General features: G+C 40.2%; 1 protein-coding gene across 4 annotated transcripts in view; it reads left to right on the top strand.

Moving 5' to 3' along the window:
- The window catches only part of AMPdeam (AMP deaminase), a 224,056-nt gene that overhangs the window by 85,404 nt on the left and 111,553 nt on the right, over positions 1-27,099 (top strand). For all 4 annotated transcript variants that reach the window (XM_071591202.1, XM_071591204.1, XM_071591203.1 and 1 more), the window contains one exon: positions 15,931-16,219. In XM_071591202.1, coding sequence (XP_071447303.1) covers positions 15,931-16,219 — 289 coding nt within the window. The remainder of the gene's footprint in view (positions 1-15,930; positions 16,220-27,099) is intronic.

The following is a 27,099-nucleotide window of genomic DNA, read 5'->3' as shown; positions in this document are numbered from 1 at the left end:
TGCAGTAGACCTATCAACATCATCCTTACCATAAAACAGCCTTTAAACGATGATGAATCTCAGCAGGAGTCACTTTGTAAGTCACGCTGGTCAACTCGCGTTGACACAGCACTAGAACACGTCTCAATACTTCCGCTTCTCAAAATACACTGGATGAATGTAACGACCTCAAATCTACGCATGCGTGTTAAAAGGGAATGTTACTTCCACATGCCATCAGGAGTACCTCTGAAGGTCATTTTGTTTGGGGTCAACAAGCATGTGTGCATTAGTTTTCAGCCTAACCTATTAGGATATGCTGCAAATATTTTCTGGTGGGCCAGCACACCTCCCACTTCCACACCTCCATCCAACTTAGCAATAATGTCTTACAAAAGCAACATGGCAATTACAAATCTGAAGTGTTCAGATTATCATGGTATTTCGCCACTGTCATGCTGTCGGAATACTAGCATGTTTGATTCCATCCTCTTAAGCGGACACTTGTTGTTTTACCGTAGAAAATAGCCTTCGGGGAGGGTTGGTGAATAAATGGTTATTTCTAGTGTTTCGCCTGTGTACGTTTTTCTGCAGATGTTAATATTATTATATTTTTAACTTAATGTAATAAGCTACATTTTTGTGCGTGTGAATAACATTTTTTTCTAAGATTTTCAATCTTTTTCTAAAAAAATCCTCGTACAACACACTGGTATGAAAAAGATTGGAGAGAGGAATTAATTGGCAAGGTTGTTGCTGGCACGAAACATGAATTAGGAATGTTGCATTAGAATCCGTTAGCGGTCGGGGAGATAAATGGGAGAGAGACAATTGAGTGTTGGGAACGAGTTGAAATGGGGTTTCGCAACAAAATAATGATTGCGATGTTGTAAGGCTTCAATGTAGTCTAATGCATTCGGATGGAAAATAAAATGAGGATAATTTGTTTGAGTTGACGATTAGTGTCTTCTAGACAACGTAAACGGTATGAATGTGTATTACCTAATTGTTGAGGACAATTGTTAAGGCAACAATCCTTTGGCCCCTAACGATCATAGTTCGCTGTGTTAGCTGAAATCAATCTTTTCGGGTTCCCATCAAAATGGCCGACACACGCCTTAATTCTTTCATTAAATGAGAACTTAAAGAGAGCTCTGCGAAGATCACAGTTATGAGAGTTGATTTTTATTGCACCTTCTAATTATCTGGAGTATTCTCGGGATTATGGCGATAACCACGCGAAAACTATTGACAGTTCCCCTATGTGACAGCTTAAAATTAAGTAAATTTGGAAATCAATGATTCATAGCCAGAAAAATTGACAAGTAATGCTCCAGGCCTTTTAAAGTCCTGTTAGTAAACAATGGGCTCATAAAATCGTATTTACCTGGTATATTTTTGCTATTTGTATTAGCGAGGTGATCATTTTAAATTATATCACATTGTATTAGCAATTCTCTTTCCTCGTTACCGTAATGGCGATTGGTTTAGACCTGTTTCTTGATTAAATAATCTATATACAGTAGACCTATCAACAGTATCGTCACAATAAACAGCCTTTAAACGACGATGAATCTCAGTAGGAGTCACTTTGTAAGTCACGCTGTTCAACTCGCGTTGACATAGCACTAGAACACGTCTCCATAATTCCGCTTCTCAAAATACACTGGATGAATGTAACGAGCTCAAAACTGCGCATGCGTGTTGATGAGGAATGTTACTTCCACATGCCACCACGAGTGCTTCTGAAGGTCATTATATTTTATGGACTACAAGTACGTGTGCATTAGATTTGAGCCTACCCTTCTAGTAGATATTGACGGAGGTGGCTGATATTCTGACGTGACTTGAATCGTGAATACAGATTTGAATTGCTCCGTGCAATTTATCGATCTGGAAAATCGATTGCATTTGATATCAGACGCGGACGTCGTGGTAAGATACGCACGTCTCATGGATACGGCCTTGAGATAAAAACACCCCTCTGATTGAATATATGAGGGCTCTTCAGAAAATAGCGTGCGAAGTAATGTGGGGAGCCAACTCTTTGCTGTATTGACGCAAAGGGCAGTACGCCTCGAGCTGCAGTGTTTCGAAGGCCGCGCCGCTGGTCGTTTGTTTATAGTAGCGAGGCAATATGAACAATAGGAATGGAAATTCCGCCAAATGTAAAATCCGTTTAATGATAAGGTTTTTACTGGCAATATACTTCTGACTTTAAGCTGCTGACATTAATCGGGAAATTGGCGAAATTTAAAATATTTTATCGTTGAAATAATTATGGCTGTTTTATTCAACGTTGTCGTTGATACAACTGCCAAATAAATATTTTGTGACTCCTAAAAAACACAAAATCCAGTATCCTACTCTATATCAGGTCCCTATTCATCTCTGAGTACTTTCTTCCTCCCTTCATCCCGTCCAACATCCCTATCCTGTTCCTTCCCTTTCCTCTTTTGCCCAACATTCTCCCCTCTATCACAGTCTTCAACATCCCACTGCCGGTCAATACCCCGTTCATCCACTTTTCCTGCCTCCATAGGATTTCTCCCAACAAAACCCTCTCTTCGCCCACCATACCAAGTACTTCCTCGTTTGTTTTCTTCTCTGTCCATTTCACCTTCTCCAGTCTTCTACACACACACGTTATCTCGAAAACCTCCAATTTACTTCTATCCTCCTGCTTCGGTGACCACGTTTCCGCGCCGTGCAGAACTACACTCCAAATCAAATTTGTGACGAGTCTTTTCTTAATATCCTTACTCAACGTCCCTATCGTCAAATCCCTCCTCCTTGTGAAAGCCTCTTTTCCTAGCCCAATTCCTATCCTTACGTCCCTACTATATTAAACTTTATATGTATATAAACATATGTATAAATACATATGTTTATCTACGAGGGTCATCCGGAAAGTAGTACCCGTTCGTGCCGCATGAAGTGCTGACGACGCGAGTAGCCGCTGGACGAGGTCAGATAGCTTCAGTGGCTTGTCTGCCTTCTCTGAGCCAAGTTGCGTGACGCTAGCATTGCCTGTGTTGTTTCTGTGATTGTTTACAATGTTTAAAAAAATTGAGAACGCCGCCAGTTGTGAAGTGAGGGCAGTGATTAAATTCCTCAATGCAAGAAACGTTCGCCCATGTGATATTCATCGCCAATTAAAGGAGGTGTATGGAGACAATGTAATGGACGAGTCGTCTGTTCGGCGGTGGTGTCGCAACTTCAACATGGGGAGGGGGAACACACACGACGATGAGCGTTCGGGGAGACCGTCTGTCATTACAGACCAACTGGTGAGCTCAGTTGACGAATTCGTGAGGAACGATCGGCGCGTCACAATTGATGACATCTGTGAGCATTTTCCCAATGTTTCTCGAACAATTGTTCATGAAATTGTTAAACACCATCTGCATTATGCAAAAATTTGTGCAAGATGGGTCCCTCGCGTATCTCAATGAGCTGGCGGCGAAGGACTATGCAGCAGGAATACAGAAACTTGTCACACGTTATGACAAATGCCTTAATTTGCTTGGAGATTATGTTGAGAAGTAGTTTAAAGTATCCTCTTTCAAATAAAATTTTTTATGTTTGTTAATATTTACTTTTGTGTATTTATTTCACGAACGGGTACTACTTTCCGGATGACCCTCGTATATATATATATATGTATATATATATATATATTTATTTATTTATTTGTGTGTACTTGAGGTCGTCTCTTCCCTTTATGCTTTCTCATGAAGCTATTCATTAGTAGAGCCTTCAATTATCTGTTAGAAATTTCGAGGAACGTCATTTAAAACCCACGACGGAAATACACCGGAGTTCCTGACGGCCGACGAAGATTCCCTTTCTCTCTGCTCCAATGATTGACGACCAAAGTGCTCTTCCTTCTTGCTCCTCTCCTTCCAACCCGCCACCCTTCTATTGTTTCCCCCACAATGCCATTCGCCCGGCCTTGTGCCGGTTTGACCTGCCGACGAGGATTGCCGTCTCACCTGTGTTGTGGTTTCGCGGTCTGCCGTTGCCAAGATACGGGACCATACGGATTTTGTGGCGAGGTTATGTAATTTCTATGACAGATTCGTATTTTTCGAAATTATGATTTTCGTCTCTTGTTCATTTTTTTTTACATTAGTTGGACAGAAGGTCAAGGAATTGCATTTATAATTTAGAGCTTCGTTGTAAAAATGCAAGTGGTACGGGATGAAGGTTAGTCTCGACAAAACGCGGCTAATTAGGTTGTCGAGAAATCGGGAACCTTATAAGTTAAACATATAAGTATGAGGGTATAAATTAGGGTAGTTCATGTTGCATTTGGGCAGTATGTTCAGATACAAATTGTCTTTGCAATGGAGATATTTGGCGAAGAATTGGAAAAGCGAAAAAAGCATTAACAAAAAGTGGGGAACTTATCACAGATACACTGAGTTAAGACTTAAAGATGTAACTATGGACCGTAGCGCCGTTTTTTTAGATCTGAAACATGGTTTTTTTGGGGAAAGAGGATGACTGTGGAAATAGAAAGGAGAATATCGGGCAATAGTTCAAAATATTATTGAAAAATTAGCTTGTTTCACGTCAAACTACATCTTAATTATCAATGTTTGAGAAAGTATGGGTGTGAAAATATGCCATGGATGGTAATATCCTTGGAGACTCGACCCTAATCCCTTTTAATGCTTCAAGTACTACCACATGCACACAGGTGTGAAAATATTGATTCGGTAATTCCTCGAGCATCATCTGATTTAGTGCTTTGAGTGCGATTAATGATAATGATGTCGTAATTTCCCTGTGTGAAAATACGTTGCTGTTAAACGGTATATATTCGCTGCGATGCAACGAAGTGCCATCTAAAAAAAAGGTTGATTTTGGGCAACCAAAGTAATCTTTATTTTTGGCTGACTCAGCCGAGTAATAGTTATTACTGCTCTACGAATTATTTTGTGTCGGTTCATGGGCCTGACATCATGCACTTATTAAGAGGTGCTGTGGCGATTAAGTTACGCATCTGCATTTATAAGAATATTCAGGTTACCATATAACATCACTTTTTTGACCAAGCCTTGTCAATGACTTGGTCAGAAATAATAATACACTATACTACATCTACTTAATACCACGCAAGCCACCACAAGGGCGTGTGGCGGGGGGTGTTAGGGCACCACCCGTAATAAGTAAAAAAAAATTGCATGCATAAGCCACAAATTTATACAAACCATAAACAAAACATGGTATACATTCATGCTAGAACACGTACAACCCACATACATGCAAACACACCAACTAACATACACATGCACCTACAAATATACCTGATATCTTTGCAATGTTTAATTTTGTTCCGACTGGTAAATTATATTTGTTAATATTTCTAAAGTGACTTCGGTTTCTTACTCTTATGATTTCTGATTGTTCGAGGAAAAAATGAGTGTGTGTAGTGTGGGGCCATTTTAATTTCTTTAGTGTCATGGTTAAACTCGTTTATTCTGAACCTTTCTAAAAGTCTAAGTCTCGCTTGTTCTCTTCGCATTTCAAGTAACTTTCAGCCTAAATCCCCTAAGAGACCTGCCATACTCGTGTACTTATCATAACAATTTTTAATGAATCTGGCGGATTTTCTCTGGACTTTATCTAATTATTTTTGCCAAATGTTCTCCCAAGGATCCCAAATACTTGCGGCATACTCCAAATGAGGTCTTACTGGAGCAAAATAATACCTCTCTTTAACTTTCTCATTACATTTTTACTACCTATTTGTACGATGCTTATTTCAGTACTCAAATATGCATTGAATTCAAGGTACTTACAATCTTAGAGTTTAAAAAGCGGGAATCACATTCGATAAACGAGTTCGATTCTCATTACTGATAACAGAAGCACAATGTCCTATAATGCTCATTTTTTTATCCGTTTCTTGTATCCAACTGCCAATCACAGATGAGCCCGGACGTCGTTTAAAAGAGGCTGCCGATTTTTTCGCCGGAATCCGCATTATTTTTCAAACAACACTGGCGTCGACCGGAAAACAAAACGAAAGCGTTTTGCGCGTGCGCCAAAGTCGGAAGTCGAAGTTTGATATTGAATATTTCCTGCGATGATATGTTTTTTATCCTAACCAACAAAAATTTTTGCATTTAAATTTGCCTTTTTTTCTATTTTACATTTTTAACCTTCCGTCTACTGCAAAAACTTGCATGCTAAATTTACGTACATACATTCAAATTATAAGAAAAGTTCTAATATATGTAATTTTTGTTTGAGTTGATTACCTGGAATGCATTTACCTTTTCAAAAGGGCTTTTCTCTTTTTGGGCTTTCGTGGAAATTACCCGTGTTGAAAGCGCCAACTTAAAAGAAGGGCTCTGCGAAAAATCACTCTGGGAACCCAATTTTTTAACCATTCCAGTCGATAAAAGCGTACTTCAAAGACAGTATACTACCTATAATTAAATGTTAAGATTGCCTGCAGTAAGGTACCCTTAGGTCAGAGCGTTTTCGCTGGTTGAGTGAATAACAAACTTTTGATTTCTCCCGATCCACGATATTAATCCTGGCATGTCGAGTTTGGTTGCCGGCCTTGGTGAGAAAATGGCTGGTTTCCTTTCAAAAGCGAGGCGTGCCTAACGCAACTTTCACCTGCCACTCGCTATAGAGATCCGATCCTCTTTTTTTCCCTCCTGTTCTGTCGCCGATGGCGAAGAATACTTTAGTCTTCCTCGTTTGTGCCCGCCTCGCTGCGTGGAATCAAGGTTGCGCCAGGATTTCATGTCTGGAATTGTTGGCGGCTACTTTGAGACGGAATTAGAAGCCAAAAAGAATCTTTTTTTTTGCGCTGCTAATTCCATGTTGAATTCTCGGCTTTTTCTCATGCTCAACCCCTACGTATAAGTCACCTGGTACTAGGTGTAATGATACCATTAATTAAGGAAGGAAATTGATGCGACATGCATTGATAATTAATTGTTCCAAGGTTCTCTTAATTACGTGCTTTAAGTACCTTTGAACTCCTCCTCCTTTGTTTAAATAGGTAAAAATAAATTATTTGTGCTATTCAAATTCGTGATGATATTATATACCCCCTGCTATCCTGTTCTAAATGTCTATTACCTCTCGACCTCTTCCTCATTAACTTAACATTATCCCTTACTGACGAGTATATAGAAAATACCGCTCTTGAAACTCGTAGCTTATTTATCGACAGAAATATAACATTTGTTTTGTTACTATGGACGCGAATAATATATATTGTAAATAAATAAATAAAATTCTAATTAATTGCCACTAATACCATCAGTGGAAGGAAGAAATCGAAAATTTGGCAGAAATTGCATGCTTTTAAAATATGTAAGCTGCAGTTTGTTCGCGAATACATTTAAAATGAAATTTTTCGCATTAAATTGTGGAATGAAGCTCCGGCGTCAACAATCATTCAACTATTTGTTTATTTTAGTGATGTCAACAAACAGCGAACCCATTTGAGAGGAGTCAAAAGAATGAACATTCATTGCCGTTTCGACAGTTGCGTATCGCTGCGATTGATGTCCGTATGTGAGTTCTGATTGGTTATAATTTTACTCAGCAATACAATTAATTAAAAACATTTTCGAGTGGAATTCAGACCAATAACCCAACGTAAATCAAGTGTTTAAAGTCACTTCAAGTAGAAAATAGCCGCCGTCATGTCATCAGTCGTACTCAAGTTTCCTTGTGCAAGATTTCTTGAAGGCAAAGGATGGTGCAGTTTATACATTAAGTCTCATAGTTTATCTTTGGAAGACTAATAAAATAAAATAAAAACTGAACTTAATTACCATTACGAAGGTTTTGAGTAAGAATCTTAATTCTCTAGAAATAAAGAAACCATGAAAAATAATTCTACATGCATACGTAAATTCAATCGCCATCCTTGATCTCATCTCGCCCCTTGCGACTTTTTCCTATTCCCAAAATGCAAAAATGTGATAAGAGGACATCACTGGGAAGATGTGGACGCAATATAGCAAGAGGCGACGAGAAATCTAAAAAGCCTCTCTGCCGAGGGCTTCCAAGGGCACTTTAAACAGCGGAAAAGAAGATGGAATAAGAAGGCGGCGACTATGGAGAAGATGGAGACTAGTACTTTGAAGGGGACAAAATAGATGAACACGTAGACTACATATTGCAAAATAAAGTGTTTATGGCCTTCGTTCGCGTATTAATTGGATAGTGTAGTATGAGCACGTCTAATTTACTCTGTTCATTATGAAAACGCGGTGAGCCTGGCGGGCAAGGGTTATTGCCGCAATCCCTTGCCTGTCAGACTCTCTCAATTCTCGCGATCTGCCTTATCTGACGCTATTTATTTTTTCTTCCTTCACATGATAGGTACTCGGTGAATAATAATTGAGATGTGCATATAACCTAACATACTAAGAGTTCAGCTCAAAAATAGCAAAAATATGGAACTACTAGCTTTTTACTGATTTTTTCTTCTGAAGAAATAAGAGAAAATGAAAAGAAATAAGTTTATTATAAATGTGTCCGGATTTAGAGGGTAAGGACGATGTTTCATGCGTTTTGCCAAAATTTTGCGAAATAAATGACTTTGGCGATGGAAAATTTGAAGAAAAGTGAACATCGGAGGGTAAAAAAATTTAGAATGAATTCATTCGGTGGTTTTTCAGGATCATTTGCTGTTTGTTGTGAATATTAAAAAAAATCTAATACTTCCTGCTAAGTTCGTCTTCGAAAACTGCCTGAAGTTATAATTACGTCCCTGATATTTAGTTTGCCGAGACGGCCGTTGACTATTGTAGACAATATTCAAACTTTTTTCAAATGTCAAGTCGTCCGTTATTACTCACTGATGTGTTTAGAATAACAAACGAAATCATCAGGAATGTTAGTATATGCATATCTATGATTGAAAAATGGGCTTCATCAAGAAACAATCAGTTATAGCGCTCTCAGCTAAGTCATGAAGTATAGAAAAGTGATAGTGACTGGTTATCAAAGTCTAGGGAAGTGCTTCGAAGCCAGTAAGCCAGTTATACTATACTGTATACCTAGGTGGTAGCAGTCGGCAGCATCGGAAGGAATTTTTGGGCGGAAATCCGACGTACTCGTGAAAAACTTGGAGAAACAACTTTCATCCGATGGAGTGGCGAAGGTCAGATAGGAGAGGAAGGACTAGAACCGAAGTCTTAAGGAGAAAGGAATGGACTATTCTGGCTTTTATGAAGGATAGGATGTGTTCGAACGAGAAATAGCTTAACCTAAATTGATTTTATGGAGGATAATGTCTTTATGGTTGTTAAAAGCTTATGGTTAATCGCTGTAAATTGATCAATTACGTGTATTCAAGTGGAACGCGGGGTTTTTTTTAAGTGCCCCATCAGTGAGAGGAATGAAAAAATGTCTTTCTTTTTGCAGCACTCAGAGCGAATTGTCTACAAGTTCCAAACCATTAGCCATAATTGTACAGGAACTATATTGGCCCAAGTTACAGTAACAGCTATGATAGCTTTTCGTAGAATGAGTCAATAACGTCAAAATACAACAATTGAATTATCGCGCCTCAACTGTTTATTTATTTCATGTCGTTGGTAGCTATGGTTTTGTTGTTGATTTAGTAAAATGATTTTAGATGCCTATTTGTATTTTCAGGATGCCTTTCTAATAATCTCTGGCATTTTAGACTTATTAGCGGTAAGAATCAATTTTAATTATGAACTTCGCATTTTTATCGTATCAAATCAGTTATATTTTAACGTATGATACATGGTTATGTGTTTGAATTTGTCCTGAAGCCATTGACATAATGTTCTGATCATTCCGTTGTAGGAATTATATTGGGTTCTTACTATCCCAACGTTTCTACTGTATTTTTTACTCTGGTAAGTTTAATTAACGATTGTCCTGCATTATAGTCTATCAGAGGAGTGTTTATAAATATATGAGAGTTTAGAAATCAGATTGAATTAAATAAATTTGTGAAATTTACAGTGCTCTCAATTTTTCTCAGTCTTCACGGAGTCAAATTTTCAAAATCACCGTCATTGTGAAAGTGAAAAAAAATAGCCTAATAACGAGTTGATATAATTTGGGCTTAATGTAGATGAAATACTTTCTATTCCGTGAGGTTTTTTGTAAGTCAGTTAACATGCCGAAAATTTGTTAGATTGAACTCCCCAACTTATTTCGCAATGATGTGAAACAAGAAAAAAGTTGTTTTTTTTACAGAAAGTCATTTTTGACCCAAATTGTGATGAAAGCCGTCAGTGTTTGTCATTAATAATATTGATTTTCCTCGGTTTATTTCTATTTATGTGGGTGATTTTTTCAGTTGGTTGCTGTTTTAATTTGTCGTTAGGATGGTGAAGTTTTGAAAGTGAAATTTTACCTGATAAACATAGGAGGGAACTAAGAGTTGAGGAAATGTCCCAGTCTCAAGAAACGTGAGCAAAATTTATGAGTACCACGGACCAATTTTTTCCTTGTTTGGTGATTTAGGAGATTTAATTGCATCTTTGAAAGAAAAATTCCGTATTGCTAAAGAGATTTCCGCTTTAATAACCCCATTAGCTTCTGTGAAAATACTTCATATTTGCAACGCGAGTGATGGTAATAGAGAATATTTTAGAGGAAACGCTGGTAGTCTTTATGTAGCTAGAGATCGTAGAAGGATCGGAGAGGGTAATGGAAGGGTGCGGATTTCCATAGATTGCCCAACTTGATTGTAATTTCAGAATGAAATGGCAGGAATTAATATCCCCATTTGAAAAACTTGTGATACTATATTTGTTACTATAATGGAATTATTATTATTATTAATTATACTTATGTACGCATAGATCTTGTGGCAATCAGGCAGTTGTCCTCGTGGCAACGGTCAGGTCTGGTCAACGGTCACTCTTACGTGTACATACGAGGGTAATCCCAGAAGTACCCGACCGAACAAATAAAATACAAACATTTAGAGAAAAAATGCATATATGAGTATATCTCAACATAATCTCCTTTCAGCTCTATACACTTTTCCCAGCGACGTTCTATAAGTTCGATACCCTTTTTTTTAATAAGAACTGTCTTGACCCTAAAAATAGCCATTTACTGCCGAAATCACTTCTTCACGGTTGGAAAATCTTTGACCACCGAGCCATTTTTTCAAGTTTACGAACAGAAATGATCCGAGGGGGCTAAATCTGGCGAATAGGGCGCATGAGGTAGCAATTCCAACTTCAATTCATGAATTTTGGCCATTGCAATAACGGATTTGTGATCTGGTGCATTGTCTTGATGGAACAACACTTTCTTCTCAGCCAAATGCGGCCGCTTTTGTTTGATTTCTTCGCTCAAACGTTGCTTTAAGTTCGCATTATACTCGCCGTTGATAGTTATTCCTTTTTCAAGATAGTCAACGGAAATTATCCCACGCGCATCCCAAAAAACCGACGCCTGAAGGTGAAACGGTCTTCGCCTTCTTTGTAGGCGGTTCTCCTTTTTGAATCCATTGTTTTGATTGCTCTTTTGTCTCGGGTGTGAATTAATGGACCCATGTTTCATCCATGGTTATGAAACGGCGCAAAAATTCGGCTTTACTGCTGTGAAACTTTGCTAAACACTTAATTGAAACATCTTCACGAAACTAGGTTTGCTCGAGTGTGAGCACCCATCTGACACACAGCTTTGTCATGTCCAAATTTTCAGTTAATTTGCGAATTAACGCATTTTTTGAAATGCCTACTATATAGCTTGCGCCATGTAGCTTATATATACTATATGGCTTATAGCTTGCGCACTTTCAGTCGACGATCATCCAGTATCACTTTGTGGATTTTCTTCACCGTTTCTGGAGTCGTCACCTCATTTGTTCGACCAATGCGATGCTCGTCTTGAAAGTTCGTACGGCCTTGTTTAAACTCTGCCACCGGATATTTTACTGTTGTAAATGAAGGAGCAGACTCACCCAGAGTAGAATCCAGTACAGCTTTTATATTGATTGGACTGAGGCATTTCAATTAAAAGTATTGTATCACATAACGATGACCAATTTTCTCCATTTTCACAAATTCACTGAAAACGTTCACTATTGATGGCTGCCAAACAAATACTAAACAACGTTGCGACTTCAAACTTGAAACATTTGCTTTCTAGATTGCGAAATTCTAATAGAGTGATATTTTTCAAACAACTACCGCCATTTCTGGGTCAGGTCGGGTACTTCTGGGACCAACCTCGTACAGACACATAAAGAACAGATTTGAGACAAAATGATCGTACATAAAATGACATTTTGTTATTACCAACGATTACCAACTGCACCTTTACCATCACATATGTTCACACCATGCATACAACGCACCTGCCATCACCGCACTCCGTCCATAATCACGCACTCTTCAATTTCATATACTGTTAAAAATCACGCACCATTAATCATCATTCACTTTTGCAATACAACTTCTCACGCTGTCCTCATCCCACACTTGACAATATTTTTCATAAGTAATCACTGATCAATGAAGTTTATCACCCCGTGGCCGCTTTACGTACACTTATTCTCAAAACTTCTAAAATTGGATGGAAAGTACTCAAACAAACCTCCAGGCAGCTGGTTCCATTCAACAATAGTTCTGTTTAAAATAAGAGCAAGTAGAGTTAAGTATAGAGTAGCAAAGAAGAGTAAGAAGAGAGTTAGGATGAAAGAAATCGCGCGAAGTTGTTGCAATTACTCTGAACAACCTTTGATATTATTTATGAAAGTAACCGAATATATTTAGGATATTAAAAATGTAAACTATGCTTGTCTTTTATCAGGAAGATTTAGAATCTGTCAGTTCTCATCAGTTTTTTTCGACCCGTCGTCTGCAATCTTCTTATGTTATTCATATTGACTTCATTTTTAATTCATGTTGGCTTTCATGGAAAGGACTCTTGCTGAAACCCTAAAGACAATTACGCCCTTTTCTTCGAGTATGCTGATTTAGTCTTGAATATCGGCCGTCGGCATGTCAAAGGTAGGCAATTGCTGGTTATCGTGACCCATTGTAACGACTCTTTTTTTTAAGTAGCGTAATTTTCTCAGAGCGGTTTGGCGAGCGTGAGTTTGGCGAAGGGTTCAGAGAAAGGTTTGGCTATTTTTTTCTTCCGAAAATATCCAATTAATTGCTTTCGAATTCAATTCCGACCAATCTCTCTTACTGTTCCCACCGGTCCGTTGAAACTTCAACTACAAGTCGTCATGGCGTCACGCGAAAGTCTTTTACGGGTTACTGAATAAATCACGTTCAATCCCTTGCGATCTCTGTGATCATGGAGAGCCCACATGAAATATGTATGTAACACCGAAGTAAGCTTAGGTGACCTTTCCTTATTACCGGAAAATCACCCGCAGATGTTGTCGGCCACATCTGTCTCTTCGATGTATAGATGCTTTAGTGAAGGTCAAATCATTATCTTCAATAGTGTATCAGTTAGGAATATTGGAAAAAGAATTTAGACAATTCCCGCAGACTATTACGTAGAGTGTGGAGTTTTGAAGCATTTTATATTTTTAAGTTAAGCTCAATTATTTTCGCCTCCAGCTCTTCGTACTCCCCATCCATTTCCACAACGTCACGGGTGCCAATTTCCATCCCCGTTAATCCAACCCCTTACCTTTTGTTTCATTCGTCAAATCCAGGAAACTCGCAGTGTCTTCTTCGTCTACTTTTTTTCATGTCTTCTTCGAATTTCCCGCAGCTTCGGATTCCTCTCTTTGCCACCGATGTTTAACTCTTCGTTGCCATCGTCTTTTTGTCCAATTTATTTTCTCGCACGTCAAATGGTTCTCGTTCAATCGGGGTAAATAATCACAGGGGATCGGGTTGGTTCTGTGATTAGGCATCCCACCAGGAAGATCCGAGTTCGAATCTCGTCCGTGGTAGAATTTTGCAGAGGTATCCTGATATCCACTTGGGTTGTTATTAGGAGAGGGTGTACGTCTCAATTTAACGTCCCATCCATCGGATGGGACGTTAAATTAAGTGATCCCTCGGCGTCTTATCGTTTACGGTATAGGCTAATTCCGATGCCGGGTTTCTTTCGTCAACTTTCCTACTTCAATCCAAATCACCCCCTCCTACGGTGCAAAATGACCTCAACTGTAGGTAATTTGCACCATTTCATTATAAAGCTGAAAATAAGAAAAGTACCGCAAAAAGCGCGTTTAATTAACGGGCAGGGCGTTGCAGATTATGGCTGGGAAATATTATTTGCGCAATCGAAAACTTGATGTATAGGCATGACGTGCGCTAAATCGTGCAGCGCCGATGCATGCTTGAAAGGAAAGCATTCGCGTGTTTTTTTTGTCCTCATTAACTAATTTTCGTGAACGATTGTTTCGAAAGGTCATTTTTTGGGCCGTGCAGTCAACCCGAATCCGTCCGGGGAAAAACGTTCCCTCACGGAAAGTAAAAGATGCACGTCTTTTCCTTCGCTCTTTAATCTGTGACTCGCGCCCCCCCCCACTTCCTGTGACCCCCCCCCCTTTCGCATTCATAATGCATCCGCCTCACAACCGCCTCCACATGCGAAATGACTCCCCGACCAGCCATGAGCCGCTGGTGTGGTTACGTACATCATGCTGTGGAAAACCAATAAAGAATAATTCACGTAATTCACATGTGACTGTTTAGTATTTTGCTGTAACACCATCGACTTTCATGACGTGATCTTGCAATGATGTCATAAGGTCTTTTTTTGGAAGTTAGCAAAACGTGGATATATTTCCCCGAGTATTCCCTACATTTCGGCATCATGAATTTTTTCATTTCATACGGAGCGTTTTCATTTATTTGTTTCGCGTAAACATTTAACAATAAAAATATTGCATCGGAACAAATAGAAATGCTATAACTTGCTCTACAGCTCAATGCAAACTATCTGTATTTAAGTTTTAAGTTTGAATTTTTCTTCTAGAACAATGATAAATATGAGATTATAATATTATTCATAAATGTAGGGTCACTAAGTCTCCGATGTGGGCAGGGATCTCATTCCAGGATGGTGACGTCATTGTTTATGGTAGAATGATTAATGATAGTCTAAAGTTGAAGCTAGGTTTTGGGTAAACTCGTGGACGGAAATTGTAGACTCGATTAAATACTTATGAGTAATCTTCACTCACGACCTCTCTTGGGTGAAACTATGCGGGGAATATGTGGACAAGCTAACAAAAATTTTAGATTTATTAGGAGGGCATTGGGGAAAGATGACGATAAAGTCAAAGAGAAATGTTTTCTTTCGCTGTTTGGCCACATTTAGAATATGATGCTAGTTTATGGTATCCTCGTAAAGTTGGATTGATTGCCGAATTGGATCGCCTGCAGTTTAGACAGACTTTAAAAACATTTTTTATGATAAACTGAGGAGCGCATCAAAATTATTATAGGATCAAGGTTGGGAATCACTCCAGGAGCGAAGGTTAAATTACAGATTAAATCTCTTGCATAAATTGGAATCAAGTGTCTTTAGCGATGATGTTGGAAATGTATTATAAACTTCACCGTGCTCCAGTAGGAGAAATCATGTCCTTAAAATTAAAGAGATTATGTGTAGAACAGATAGTTTTAAAGATGTAATTTTTCCCACGAACGATAAGGGGGAAAAGTATTTTGTGTCGAAAGTAGACTGGTGTGTGATCACCCCCTGCCACACGCCCTAATGGTGTCTTGCAGGATAGCATGTATATACGTGTGTAACGCAGGGTATAAACACCATATTACCTTTAATTAACCTACCGCAAAGCATGACAAGCGGGCGAAAACTTTTCGTGCTTCCATAATTATTTTATTATTACGAACGCCTGTCGCTTAAGGTATGTTTTGTGTGGATTCCCAGACTAGCGACCGCTGAGAATGGCGGCGTGAGTGGGCATCCCCTTCCGTTGTTTGACCCTTCCCTCTCGTGCCTCTCTCTCTTCTCCAGGGAGCGAGAGTCCGTCCTTTCACAGCAGCTCAAGCTTCGTGGCCCGGGGCTCCCCGAGGATTCCCAACCAACTGAATGGGCCGGACGGCGCGTCGAGCCCTGGCCAGGGCGACGGCGGAGGACCCGACTCACCGCTCGCCGCTGCCATGGCCGCGATGGGCGGAGGCGCCATGGGCCGCGCGGACGCCCACGAGCTCCCCAACGAAATATCTGCCCCCTACGAGGTGCCGCAGTTCCCCATCGAGCAGATAGAGAAGAAACTGGCCATACAGCGGCAGATGAGCGTCCGGTGAGTGACTCATGTTGTTTAGGAGACATAATCGCGGGTGGAAATTCATCTTTGTCACCTGTGTGTAACTATCTGCAATATACGCTGCATCTTTTGCCCGCATTATGGATACAACATACCAGCGGAGTCACTGCAATATAATTACGCGCATTTATACCTATGTATACATTCTAACACCAAAATCCAATTCTCGATGTACGCGCTCATTATTACTCCTTCAATATCTCACCTCAAACTGATATATATTTTATATCGAGGCTTGATAATGATAAATCAGTAATTGTATGTCGCATGCCTGATGAGTGAAAGGTAATATTTCCAAATTCGCACGGACGATTGCTCTCTAGTTTTTAGAATATATTTCCTCCTGGAAAGTAATCAATGACTCGTATGTTTTCATTATTAATGAGTGGCGTGAAATATATCTTGTTAGTCATTACAGATGGATGTGTTTGAAAAGACAGCTTTGAAACTATAGGACATTATATTACCGAAATCGGTCGGTATTACGACTATCGGACTATCGACTGAAATGATGTTATTACGAGTTCAGTGAAATTCGTTCGCTGCCAGTCAATTTCAAAGAGAGGAATAGGCGAAGTCTCGGAAAACGTAACGTTCCGAGTCGGACGAGTGCATTGGCAATCATAGGATATTTTTGTGATAGCATGTTGCACATCCTGTGGCAGAGCGTTTCAAATTGTTCAAATCGTTTTCCATGAAATCATCGATTTGCATTTCTCTGAATTTCCCTTTCACGTTACAGTTCGCAAGGGAACGGGATTCAGTTATTTCGCAAACGGATCATATTTCCCCCTTCCTTCTTGAGAAACGCCAAAAAAACAAAGGAACAAACAGGCTTGCGTCACCTAGAAATTCTAGTTTCTGTGTCGCAACGTTGTCCCTTGAAAACTGTCAGATCGGCCCCCGACCATCAAGTAAAACTTCGGGGAAATTTGAAATATATTGTAACTTTGGCATGCCATCCGCGTCATGAATTGGATGAAATCGCCCGTCTTTTGTTCCGAAAATCCATTAGCGTGAGATGGACGGTTCTCCCTTCCCCGTCCCTCCACTCATGTTTGATTCATGGACCACTAATTGAGAGTATTACGGGACTATTCACGGCATTGCCACACACTCCCCATATCCGCGCTCAGCGGCGCGCTTTCACTAAATTTCAATGTCATCGTTTCCATTCCGATCGTCCCAATCGATTACTGGAAAACCTCCGCGGCTGCTGCCGCACGCATAATTGATTTTGGTGGTTAGCTACTCATTGGCTCCTGCCATTCAGTTGCGCATGGATGGATGGAGACTTCGTATTCGATAATGCCGATTCGTGTAACATCGTTAATCAAAAATGCCGTTGATTCTTTTTTGGGACCACTAATTATTCCTTTCGATTTTGTTGGAATATTCCCCGTTCGTTCTGCTCGCGGTACACCCGTTTAATGCTTGCCTCTTTCGCGAAACACGATTCGCTTTCATCAACACCCTCAGTTGTTATGCAAAACGAAAGTCAAGTCAATAGGTTTGCGAAGATGAAATCACATCACCCCAGACAAATCCACCCAAAAAAATACCGGATTTACTGGTATTATTGTATTTTTCTGGAAAAAACCAGTGAAATTTATATATTTTGGAAAACTTTCGGTGGCAAAAAGGATACTCTGATCTGATTTTCAAGAGGGGAAAAAAATCACTCTTTCTCCTAATAATTAAAAAATGCGCGCGCTCCCTGCCTCAAGGAGTGTGTGGTTTGTTCAATAGTTAAACGTGCCTGAAGCATATGCAACCTTGTGTTTCACGAGTTCACTCCATATTGCGTGTACGCAGGCGTCGAGCCGCCCATGGGGACCGGCGGACGAAAACGTTTTGCGCGACCATCACGTATGTAAATTAATACTCAAACTGTCTAACCTGTGTCTGAATTCAACCCGGCTAAACTATCCGAAGTTTGTTTTGATTCATACGCCCTTCGAGGTGCGAAATTCCCACCGTCATTCGGCTTCCAACGGAGATCTATTGACCAGAAAATGAGGGGTTCATCCAGTGTATTGCGAGACACCATCACCCGGATTTGAACGCTTAAATTCAACTTATTTGAAAGTTTTTACTCTTTCTAAATTTACGTTTCCGTTTCATGAATTAGATGATATGCGGCGTAGATTGGAGCTAGATTTGTGAAACGTTGTTATGACGAACTGAGAAGCGTATCTGGAGACATTAGGTCGGGTATTACCAACGGAGGGAAGGTTAAATTGCAGATTAGATATCTTGCATAAATTGGAACGATGTCTCTTTAACGATGGTGTTGCAAATGTATTTTTGCCCCATCGCACTACGGTAGGAGGGATCATGTAAACAAAATTATGGAGATTAAGTTTAGTGAAAATAAGCTGTCATTTTCCCCATGAGCCATGAGGGATCAGAATAGCGTTGTTCGACAGAACTAGGAAGATCAAGTATCTTGTGTCACAAGTCGTCTGGTGTACCATAACGGTGGTCTGCATGGTACCATACAGGGTTCGTCCGGAAAATAAGTGTACTGATTTTTTCCCGCCGCTCCAGGCGCGCCCAGCACCGCTCTGACGGGCTGCGATTGGAGGGGGGTATGTTGGCAAGCGACGCTGAAAAAGGCAGTCGGCTCTGAGCTGTTGTGTAGTGAGGAGCTCTGTTAACGCGAACCTCCACGCTCGACCCACGTCACGGAACGCGATGCCGAAGTTTTTGGAGAAGCGTTATTCCATCAAATTTGCGGTAAAGCTTGGGAAATCGTCTACCGAAACTGTCGGTATGATTAACCAGGCTTACGGGGAGTCAGCCATGTCCAGAAACATGATCTTTCGGTGGCATAAGATGCTCGTGGAGGGCAGAGAAGAGGTCGACGACGAACCACGGCCTGGACGCCCATCAACGACACTCACCGACGAAAATGTGCGAAAAGTTCGCGATGTACTGAACTCTGATCGTCGTCTTAGTGTTCGGATGATAGCAGAGCAGTGTAATGTGGCAAAAACAATACTGCACGAGATTATTAGGGGGCAATTACAGATGCGAAAAATGTGTGCAAAGTTGGTGCCGAAAGTGCTTAGTGATGATCAAAGACTCAATCGTTTGGAAATCGCGACACAACTTGCGGATCACTGCAAAAATGCCCTACAGCCCGGAATTGGCACCACCGGACTTCTTTCTGTTCCCGAAGATAAAGAGGAGTTTGAAAGGAACGCGATACGGGACTTTGGACGCCGTCAAAGAGGCCGTGACGACGTGTCTTCGAGAGGTTCCCGATGATGCCTTCGCGGGAGCGTTCCAGGAATGGGAACGCCGCTGGAACAAGTGTATCGACTCACAAGGGTCCTATTTTGAGGAATATTAGCTTAAGATATGTAAAAGTGTAATACATTTTTTTTCCTAAGCTCAGTACACTTATTTTCCGGACGAACCCTGTATATGTAACAGTTTAAGATCCTTTAATGTTAGGAAAAATAGGACTCCAAGTTCAATGTGATATTTTTCTTTTATGTGTAGAAAGTTTTGAATGGTAGCCTGCGTCTTGAATCCAAAGACTAGAAATATTTTTGGCAGCCGAAAGGAAATGTAAGTAGTGTAAGAGCACACGGGAAACTGTAAGAGCACATAGGAAACGTCGCAGTTCGTCGAAAAGGTTTGTGACATTGGGTTAAGTTAATAATAAAAGGGAGAGGGGAAGTTTATCTCCGTCAAAGGGAAATGTTATAATATTCATTATATGCTAGCTTTGCATCATTCATGTCTCCATATCCTCCGGCTGAGCGTTTGAAATTCCTGAATTTAAAATTAATCCAACGCACTAAGCTTAAAACTTCCTCTTTTCATGCTGCTACGTTTGCTTTTTCGCGTGGATTTGAATGAGAAAGCGAAGGATGTCTCCCTGCATCCATAATACACGTATAACGTATAATTTATAATAATAATAATATAATAACATTCTGCAAAACCGTTCTCGGGTCTCCGGCTTTTATGACGGCAATGAAACCTTATGCTTGCAGAGGACTGAGTGAATACCCTAACGAAATGTAACATCAAAGGAAAATAATAATACTTTTATTTCACTACTATTAATTTACCATTAGGTATATTAAATTATTTAAGTATTCGTTAAATATGAGATTAAATGAGCAAGTACAACGAGAAATCGCTATTTGTAGGAGTTATGATAATTTTTGAATCCTTGCAAGTTGACAATACTTAAGAGGTGACGGTAGCAATTAAGGAAGAGGAAAAGGAATATTCCAGTTGAAGAAAGATTCGCAAACACTGAGATAAAGAGTATTTAATTCAATTTAATCAGCGTTCATTAATTGTATGCTTGATATGGAGCGTGGTTATGTACGGCGCGGGAACCTTGTCAGTGAAGGATTACAGTCGTGGATTGGAGGCTTTTGAGATTATATGGGTGTCAAGAAGGATGAAAAAGGTGAATTAAACAGAGACGAGAACAAATGAGATGGAATGGTGAGGCAGGAGAGAGGATTGTTGGGAGTAATTAAAAGGAGGCAGGAAATATAAATGGAAAGCAGATTGATTGGCAGTGGGATGTTGAAAACTGTGATAGAAGGAAGAACTTTAGGAAAACGAGGAAGGGGCAAGAAAAGGATTGGAATGTTTGATGGAATGAAAGAAGTATATGGTACGTATTTGAAGAAGGGCTTATGTGTAGTGTTGTATATCGGGTTGCGCTTTGCTAAAAGAGGCAAGGGAATTGTCGCTGTGCATTTTAGAAGCTTACGTCCTCCAAAAACCTACCTATGATAATAATAATGACTGTACGCACTGTGTATCGATCAGAAATACTCATCGGTTGTCTAAGGTTTACCGTTCTGTGGTTGAAGGGTAAACATCATTTATGGAAATCTGTTATTCTGCTATTCTTTCTCACCTTTTTGCGGTAATCCGAGTATATGCGAGATCGGTCCACTTATCGGATATGGATATTTCCCTCCATCTTCTCCCGATTTTTATGATTGCATGTGAATTCATAATGGCCTCGCCCAGTTGAAATTCTGCTTTGGCAGTGAGATGTGGAAAACAAGAGTACTTGGCCTTGCATTTATTTTGTGATATCCAGGTAACATGTTATGAATTCGAAGATTATGTGGGCATTCCTTGCCTCCGAGGAAAAAAGAGCAATAATAATAATCGACCATCCCACTAAAAATTATGCCTGTACGTATGAATAGGTAATTTTCTCTCCGCTTTAATTGAAAGTTTCTCCGGAAATCGTTGTTATCTCCTTAGAGCTAGAAATGTGTTTCGATGGCTACTGTAATCATAATTAATGTTTATCCTTCAATACCATAAAATTTTACAATAGATACCTGACGAGTGTTTCTGATCGATTAATGTTGCTTGCAACTTCTACCAGCTGATTAAATTTTATAAACATTTCTTCTCAATATTTGCCATTCTTTCTCCTCTTGATGGAATCTTTCACTCTTCTCTTTCTTAATGCCAGCTCCTTACGACTTTCCCAGTCGGAAGAACGAGACGTTGAGTAATAAAGAAATGTACAATACCAAAAACAGTACCTCGAAAAAGGCATGTAGATATTCTACACATCGCATGTTTCACTTTAAGATTGGTGGCGAATGTACGAAAAAAAATAGGAAATATTCCCTTTGCTCGCTTTGGACTCGACTCTTTTAACAGTTGACTCCCAAGCCACCTTTCTTGACCCATTTCTTTTATTTCGGTGCTAGACTTCTGAAAAATTCATTCCTCGAAATTGCTTCATGATCCGCTCCTACGTTTGAAAAATTCAGGGCGTATCAAGTGGCCGGAGTGGATGGATCTCCTCCCCGCGGCGTTTATATGTTTTATTTTTCCCTCCCTCTCCCGCTTCGGATGAGAGCCGCTTAAAGGTGAGAGGTGCCCATTATTTTGACTTAATGTCCCCGCCCGGGAAGTTATTTCTCTGGTGCCTCCGAGGACGTGGTTTTCTCGTCTTCTTTAATGGGATTTAAAAGACGGGGCTCTTTCTCATCGTCACTCATTCTTTTCGCCTTCGTTCCACCTCGCTAAAGAGAAGTCGATTTTCTGTCGCGGGGCGTAAAATTCGCGAAAAAGATAAGGATCACCTCTATCTCTCTCTCCCAGATAATCCCGAGGTATAAGTCGCCGAGAGCCGTAAAACTCATCCCATTACTCATAATTCACGTGACCAGGCGTGTCATCTCGCTTTGGTGCTGCCGCCGTCTATTGGTTTTTTTTTCCTTCCCTTGTCGCGTGTCTTCTCTCGTCTCGCATGCTCGTCGGTACTTCATCTCCCATGCATATCCTATATATATATATATATATATATATATATATATACATACATACATATATATATATATATATACATATAAACCCATGCCTTTCCCATCGCAGCTGCGTGTAAGTGGCGCCTGTTCTTGCGGCGGCGGTTCTCGGAATTTTTTCAATGAGCCTTCAAGAGCCTTTCGAGCTAGCCAATTGAATTTCCCTCCGCGGAATCGCCCGCGAATTTCGGTGGCGTTCGCCCTCGCCGACAGGTGGTTGACAATTGCGAAGCTGAGCAATGTTCCTTCCTCCAGCTATTTTAAGTATGTTCATTCCTAGTCTTGTTTTTCACTGACGTGCCAACTACATCCGTAAAAAATTCCATTCCTCAAGTAAGTACAAGGCCGTGAAATGTAAAAATTTTAGTGCATCCGTCATATTCTCGCGGTATCTCGCTTCGGTGTGATACACCGTCGGATATGAGTGATTATTTAATGTTAATATTTGGGCGTGGCCCACCAAATGTTATCCGACTGACATCAACTACTCATAATTACGTCAATTATCCTAAACGGCCCCCTCCTTGAAAAGCTTAATAGATTGGAAATTAAATGTTAAATGAGTATGTGAGCTTCTTTCTGAAATTTTAAAACTAGGCCCATGAGGCTTGTGGATTTCTTTCCTTCAATTACATTTCTCTTACCGTTAAATCGGAGTTTGGTTCTTAAATCGACACATATGCCGCAATCTAATATTTATAATTGGGCTCTTTCGATCCTCACAGAGTGGTCGTTCATTTCTTTTGTTATTGATGTCAAATTGGAATTCATCACATTAATTCTCTTTGAGTCGCCATCGTGCTCAATTATTGTCTCCCTTAAAATGCATAAATTTGATTTTATCGTTTTGTTTTGTTTACACATATTTAGAAAAAGGGTGTTTATTTATTTTTAATTTTCTATCAGATGCAGGTATGAAAATTTCGTCACGATTAATGTATTTTATTGTGTTTTATTTCCTTGAGAAGTAAGTTTGTGCGATGGTTAGTGTACTGGGTTTTCACCCCAAAAGGCTAGGGTTCGGACACCGGCGATGGCAGAATTTTTTGCAGTGTTATTCCGGTCCTTACTTGGAGTACCACGTTGAGAGCACCTCAATTGGGGTACATTCTTCGTCCAATGGGGCGTGAAATTGCGTCGTCAGGACTTGCGCCTTTCGTCAATAAGAGTAAACAAATTACTTCACCCTCTCCACCCATTCTACCCCCCCCATTTGATGAAAATCCTACCTCTACCACTTTATCCGCACTGATTTCAATAATGGTAGCAAAAGAGGTCATCTGTCTGGGTCGCCTCCCCCCTACTGTGTCTACTGCTACTATAGCTATGGCAAAAGATGATTGGATAATGGTAGTTTTTGGGACCCGCATCGTTGTCATTTGGGACGTCTTTGTCCAAGATTTCTCGTATTTTTCTGTCCGTGTCCTCATTCACACTCCTGGCATGTGAGTGTTCCATGTAATCTTCGAAAATGAACTTTATAATATGAGTTAAAATACTGATGATGGCCGTAAAAGCCTTAGCATTTCGTATTTCCGTATCAGTTCTGAAGGATACAAATACTGATTAGTATTTCACCGTTTACTTAGAAATACGAAACTCATTTCTTCGTTTAAAGGACATAATTCCGTGTGCAGCAATGATGTAGGACTCCGGCTTAGTGGAATTTGTCCATATTTTAAAGAACGACACAGTCATCCATCAACCGGAGGATGCTGAGGGGGAGTAAAACCATGGTGGAGTGATGCAAAAAATGTGACTTGTGGAATTCCAGGGTTGTATTTCCTATTATTTCTTGAGATACTGTAGTGAAGTTGATTCGTGGAAACACAGACCGGGTTGAGGAAGAAATTGTGAAGATTTAATTAGTATATATTTCCTTTTCACATTAGTTGCAGTTGTAAAGATTTTTTGTGGGCACGTCGGCGCCAGAGGGCATTTCGTAACATTGCATCATCTGATTAAGCTTAAAAAGAATATTGAATTTCTCGTATAATTGTTAATAAGTCTTTAAAAATCGACATTAATTGTGTTAATTACATAGCACTGTACAAGAAAGCAGGAATACTGGTCGCAAATTCGTGGGGACGAATAGCGCAATGAAAATAAATTTGCCTCATGAACGATAATGGATTCCATTCGTTAATTGCCTTTTTTGTTTTGTTGTATTCATTCGCTGGATGACTTCAAAATGGGAAAAAATGCCTGCTTTGCCATTATTAAACCGCCCTAGTTGTCGGATGATCAATAATAAAAAGGGCTGCTCTCACAATCGCGAATATAACGGAATGAAATTTTGAAGAAAGGGGATCCAGCCATTTATGCAATAGCCTCGTAATCTGAGAAATGTATCGATCGATACTTTTGGGACTTCCCTTCAATTTCGTCATCCCTCCTAGGATTACGCAATCAATATCATATGATCCACTTTAACACATACTAAGCGGCGAAAACATTTCACTGATTAGTGTCGCAAAATACGTCGAAAGTTCTTTCGGAGCAGCGCGGCGGCGTATTGTGCAAATGCTCGATCGGTTCCGATTGGATAACAACCATTGGGTTGGGCCAGCGCTGGTGGAGGACACTTTTATTCTTCTGGACCGAAATGGTCCAAGTAATAGAGATGTTTGACTAAGATTTGCGTTCGGGAAAGAAGCTTTCATAAGGAGTTGGGAGTTGATGACAGGAACTTTGAGTAAAGATGTTAAGAAAAGGCTCTTCAAAACTTTAATATGGAGCGCGGTTTTGTGCGGCGCGGAAACGTGGTCATTGAAGCAGGAGGATAGACGTAGATCGGAGGCTTTTGAAATGTCGCTACGGAGTAGGATGGAGAAGGTGAAGTGGACCGAAAGGAAAACGGATGAGGAAGTACTTGGTATGGTGGGTGAAGAGAGGTGGTTGTTGGGAGAAATCATACAGAGGCAGGAAAGATGGATGAAGTCGTATTAATCGGCAGTGGGATGTTGAAGACTATAATAGAGGGGAGAATGTTAGGCAAAAGAGGAATGGCCAGGAATAGGATAGGGATGTTGGACGGAATGAAGGGAGGAATTTGGAATTGAGGGAATGTTGGATGTCCGGTTGTATTTTGTTAGGAGAGGCAAGAGAAATGTCGCTGTACCGTTTGATAGTATGTGTCCATCCAAACCCTACCTTAACAGGTAGATTACCGATGTTAATATTTATAATTCTAGGCCTGAGTAAATATAGCAGGTTGTATCTCAGCGAACCGAGTTCTTCTGTCGAGGATCGTGGTTCGATTAACGGTGGAGGCACATTAATATTAATCCGGTCTACTTGTGCAATTGAGGGGTGTGCTGGGAAAGTAGTGAGTACGCTACAAATAGGATCTAAAGTTCAACCGCGTCAATCCATCGAGGGCTTTTCGCTCGGCTAACACTAATGCCGGCGGTGAGTCACTTCCCACCCAGCCCCTCCCCCTCCGATCCTTGGACTGCTAATTACACGCCCATCATAAGTCGCCTTAGAAGTAGCGTGCCTCTTGCGTTCGCCACCTACCAGTAAGGGTGTTGTTGTTATTATCGCCTGCTCGGGACCTTACATTCGTATGACTTCTTTTATCCCGCCTTCCGTCCTTCTATCAGTCCCTCTGGAATGTATCACCACAGGCGGGAAAGGCACGTGGCCAGATGTCTACGGCGGAACTCTGTTACGATATGTGACGCAACGGGGGAAGTGAACGGATTGAGCGAGACAGACGTGCGTAGAGAACTGACGACAGGGGATGATGACATCAACATTGTCATTGGTAGTCATTGTCGTAAATGGTCGTAGTGATTATTTTTTTGTTGCTTTCATTTTTTTGTAGAGTGCGTCATTTTCCTTACGTTAAAAGAATATGCATAGTTCTAGCATGCGGACCACTTTCTTTGTAGCCCCCTTCGCATTTCCATCATAGGTGGCAATCTATTGGTAGGAACGTGACGTTGGCGATTCCTGAAAATGATCATTGGAATTGGAAATGGCCTGTTTTTCTCATCCGAACACTCGTGTCCGTCATTCTACAATTTTTCGTACCTTTCGCGTTGAATTGCGCAGTGGAAATAAGTCTGATTTCATAGACCTTAGGAGCGCCAAGAGAAGATAGGACTTAGTTTATTCTTTGAACCCTCTATGCTTATGAATTAAATGGAGTTAGCGTAGAGAGTTTATTTGGAACACCTAATATTTAATTTATGGCATTTCCGATTTTTCCTCATTGCGTTTGTGTTTTACTTAGAAAAATAGCGTTTCAATAATGATAGGCCAATTACACTCAGGAAAGTATTTTGAGTGGTACGTGTAATTAAGGAAGGAGGAAGTGTAGTAGAGCAGCGGTGGTTATCAAACGCACTCTATCAAACGCTTTTTCGACATCTACAAAACAGGCAAATACCTCCTGGTTGTATTCTATATTCCTCTCGATTAATAATCTCAATTCCTGCAATGCCATCACGCGTACCTCTCCCCTTCCTAATCCCAAACTGATCATCTCTAAGTAATTATTTGCCCTACTCTCTATCCTTTTGTTTATGA

Source organism: Hetaerina americana, unplaced genomic scaffold, assembly GCF_022747635.1.
Source record: "Hetaerina americana unplaced genomic scaffold, ioHetAmer1.1.p SCAF_44, whole genome shotgun sequence".
In the NCBI taxonomy this organism is placed as follows: Eukaryota; Metazoa; Arthropoda; class Insecta; order Odonata; family Calopterygidae; genus Hetaerina; species Hetaerina americana.
Note: the sequence above shows the minus strand (reverse complement) of the source record. Positions and strands in the feature narration are given on the sequence as shown.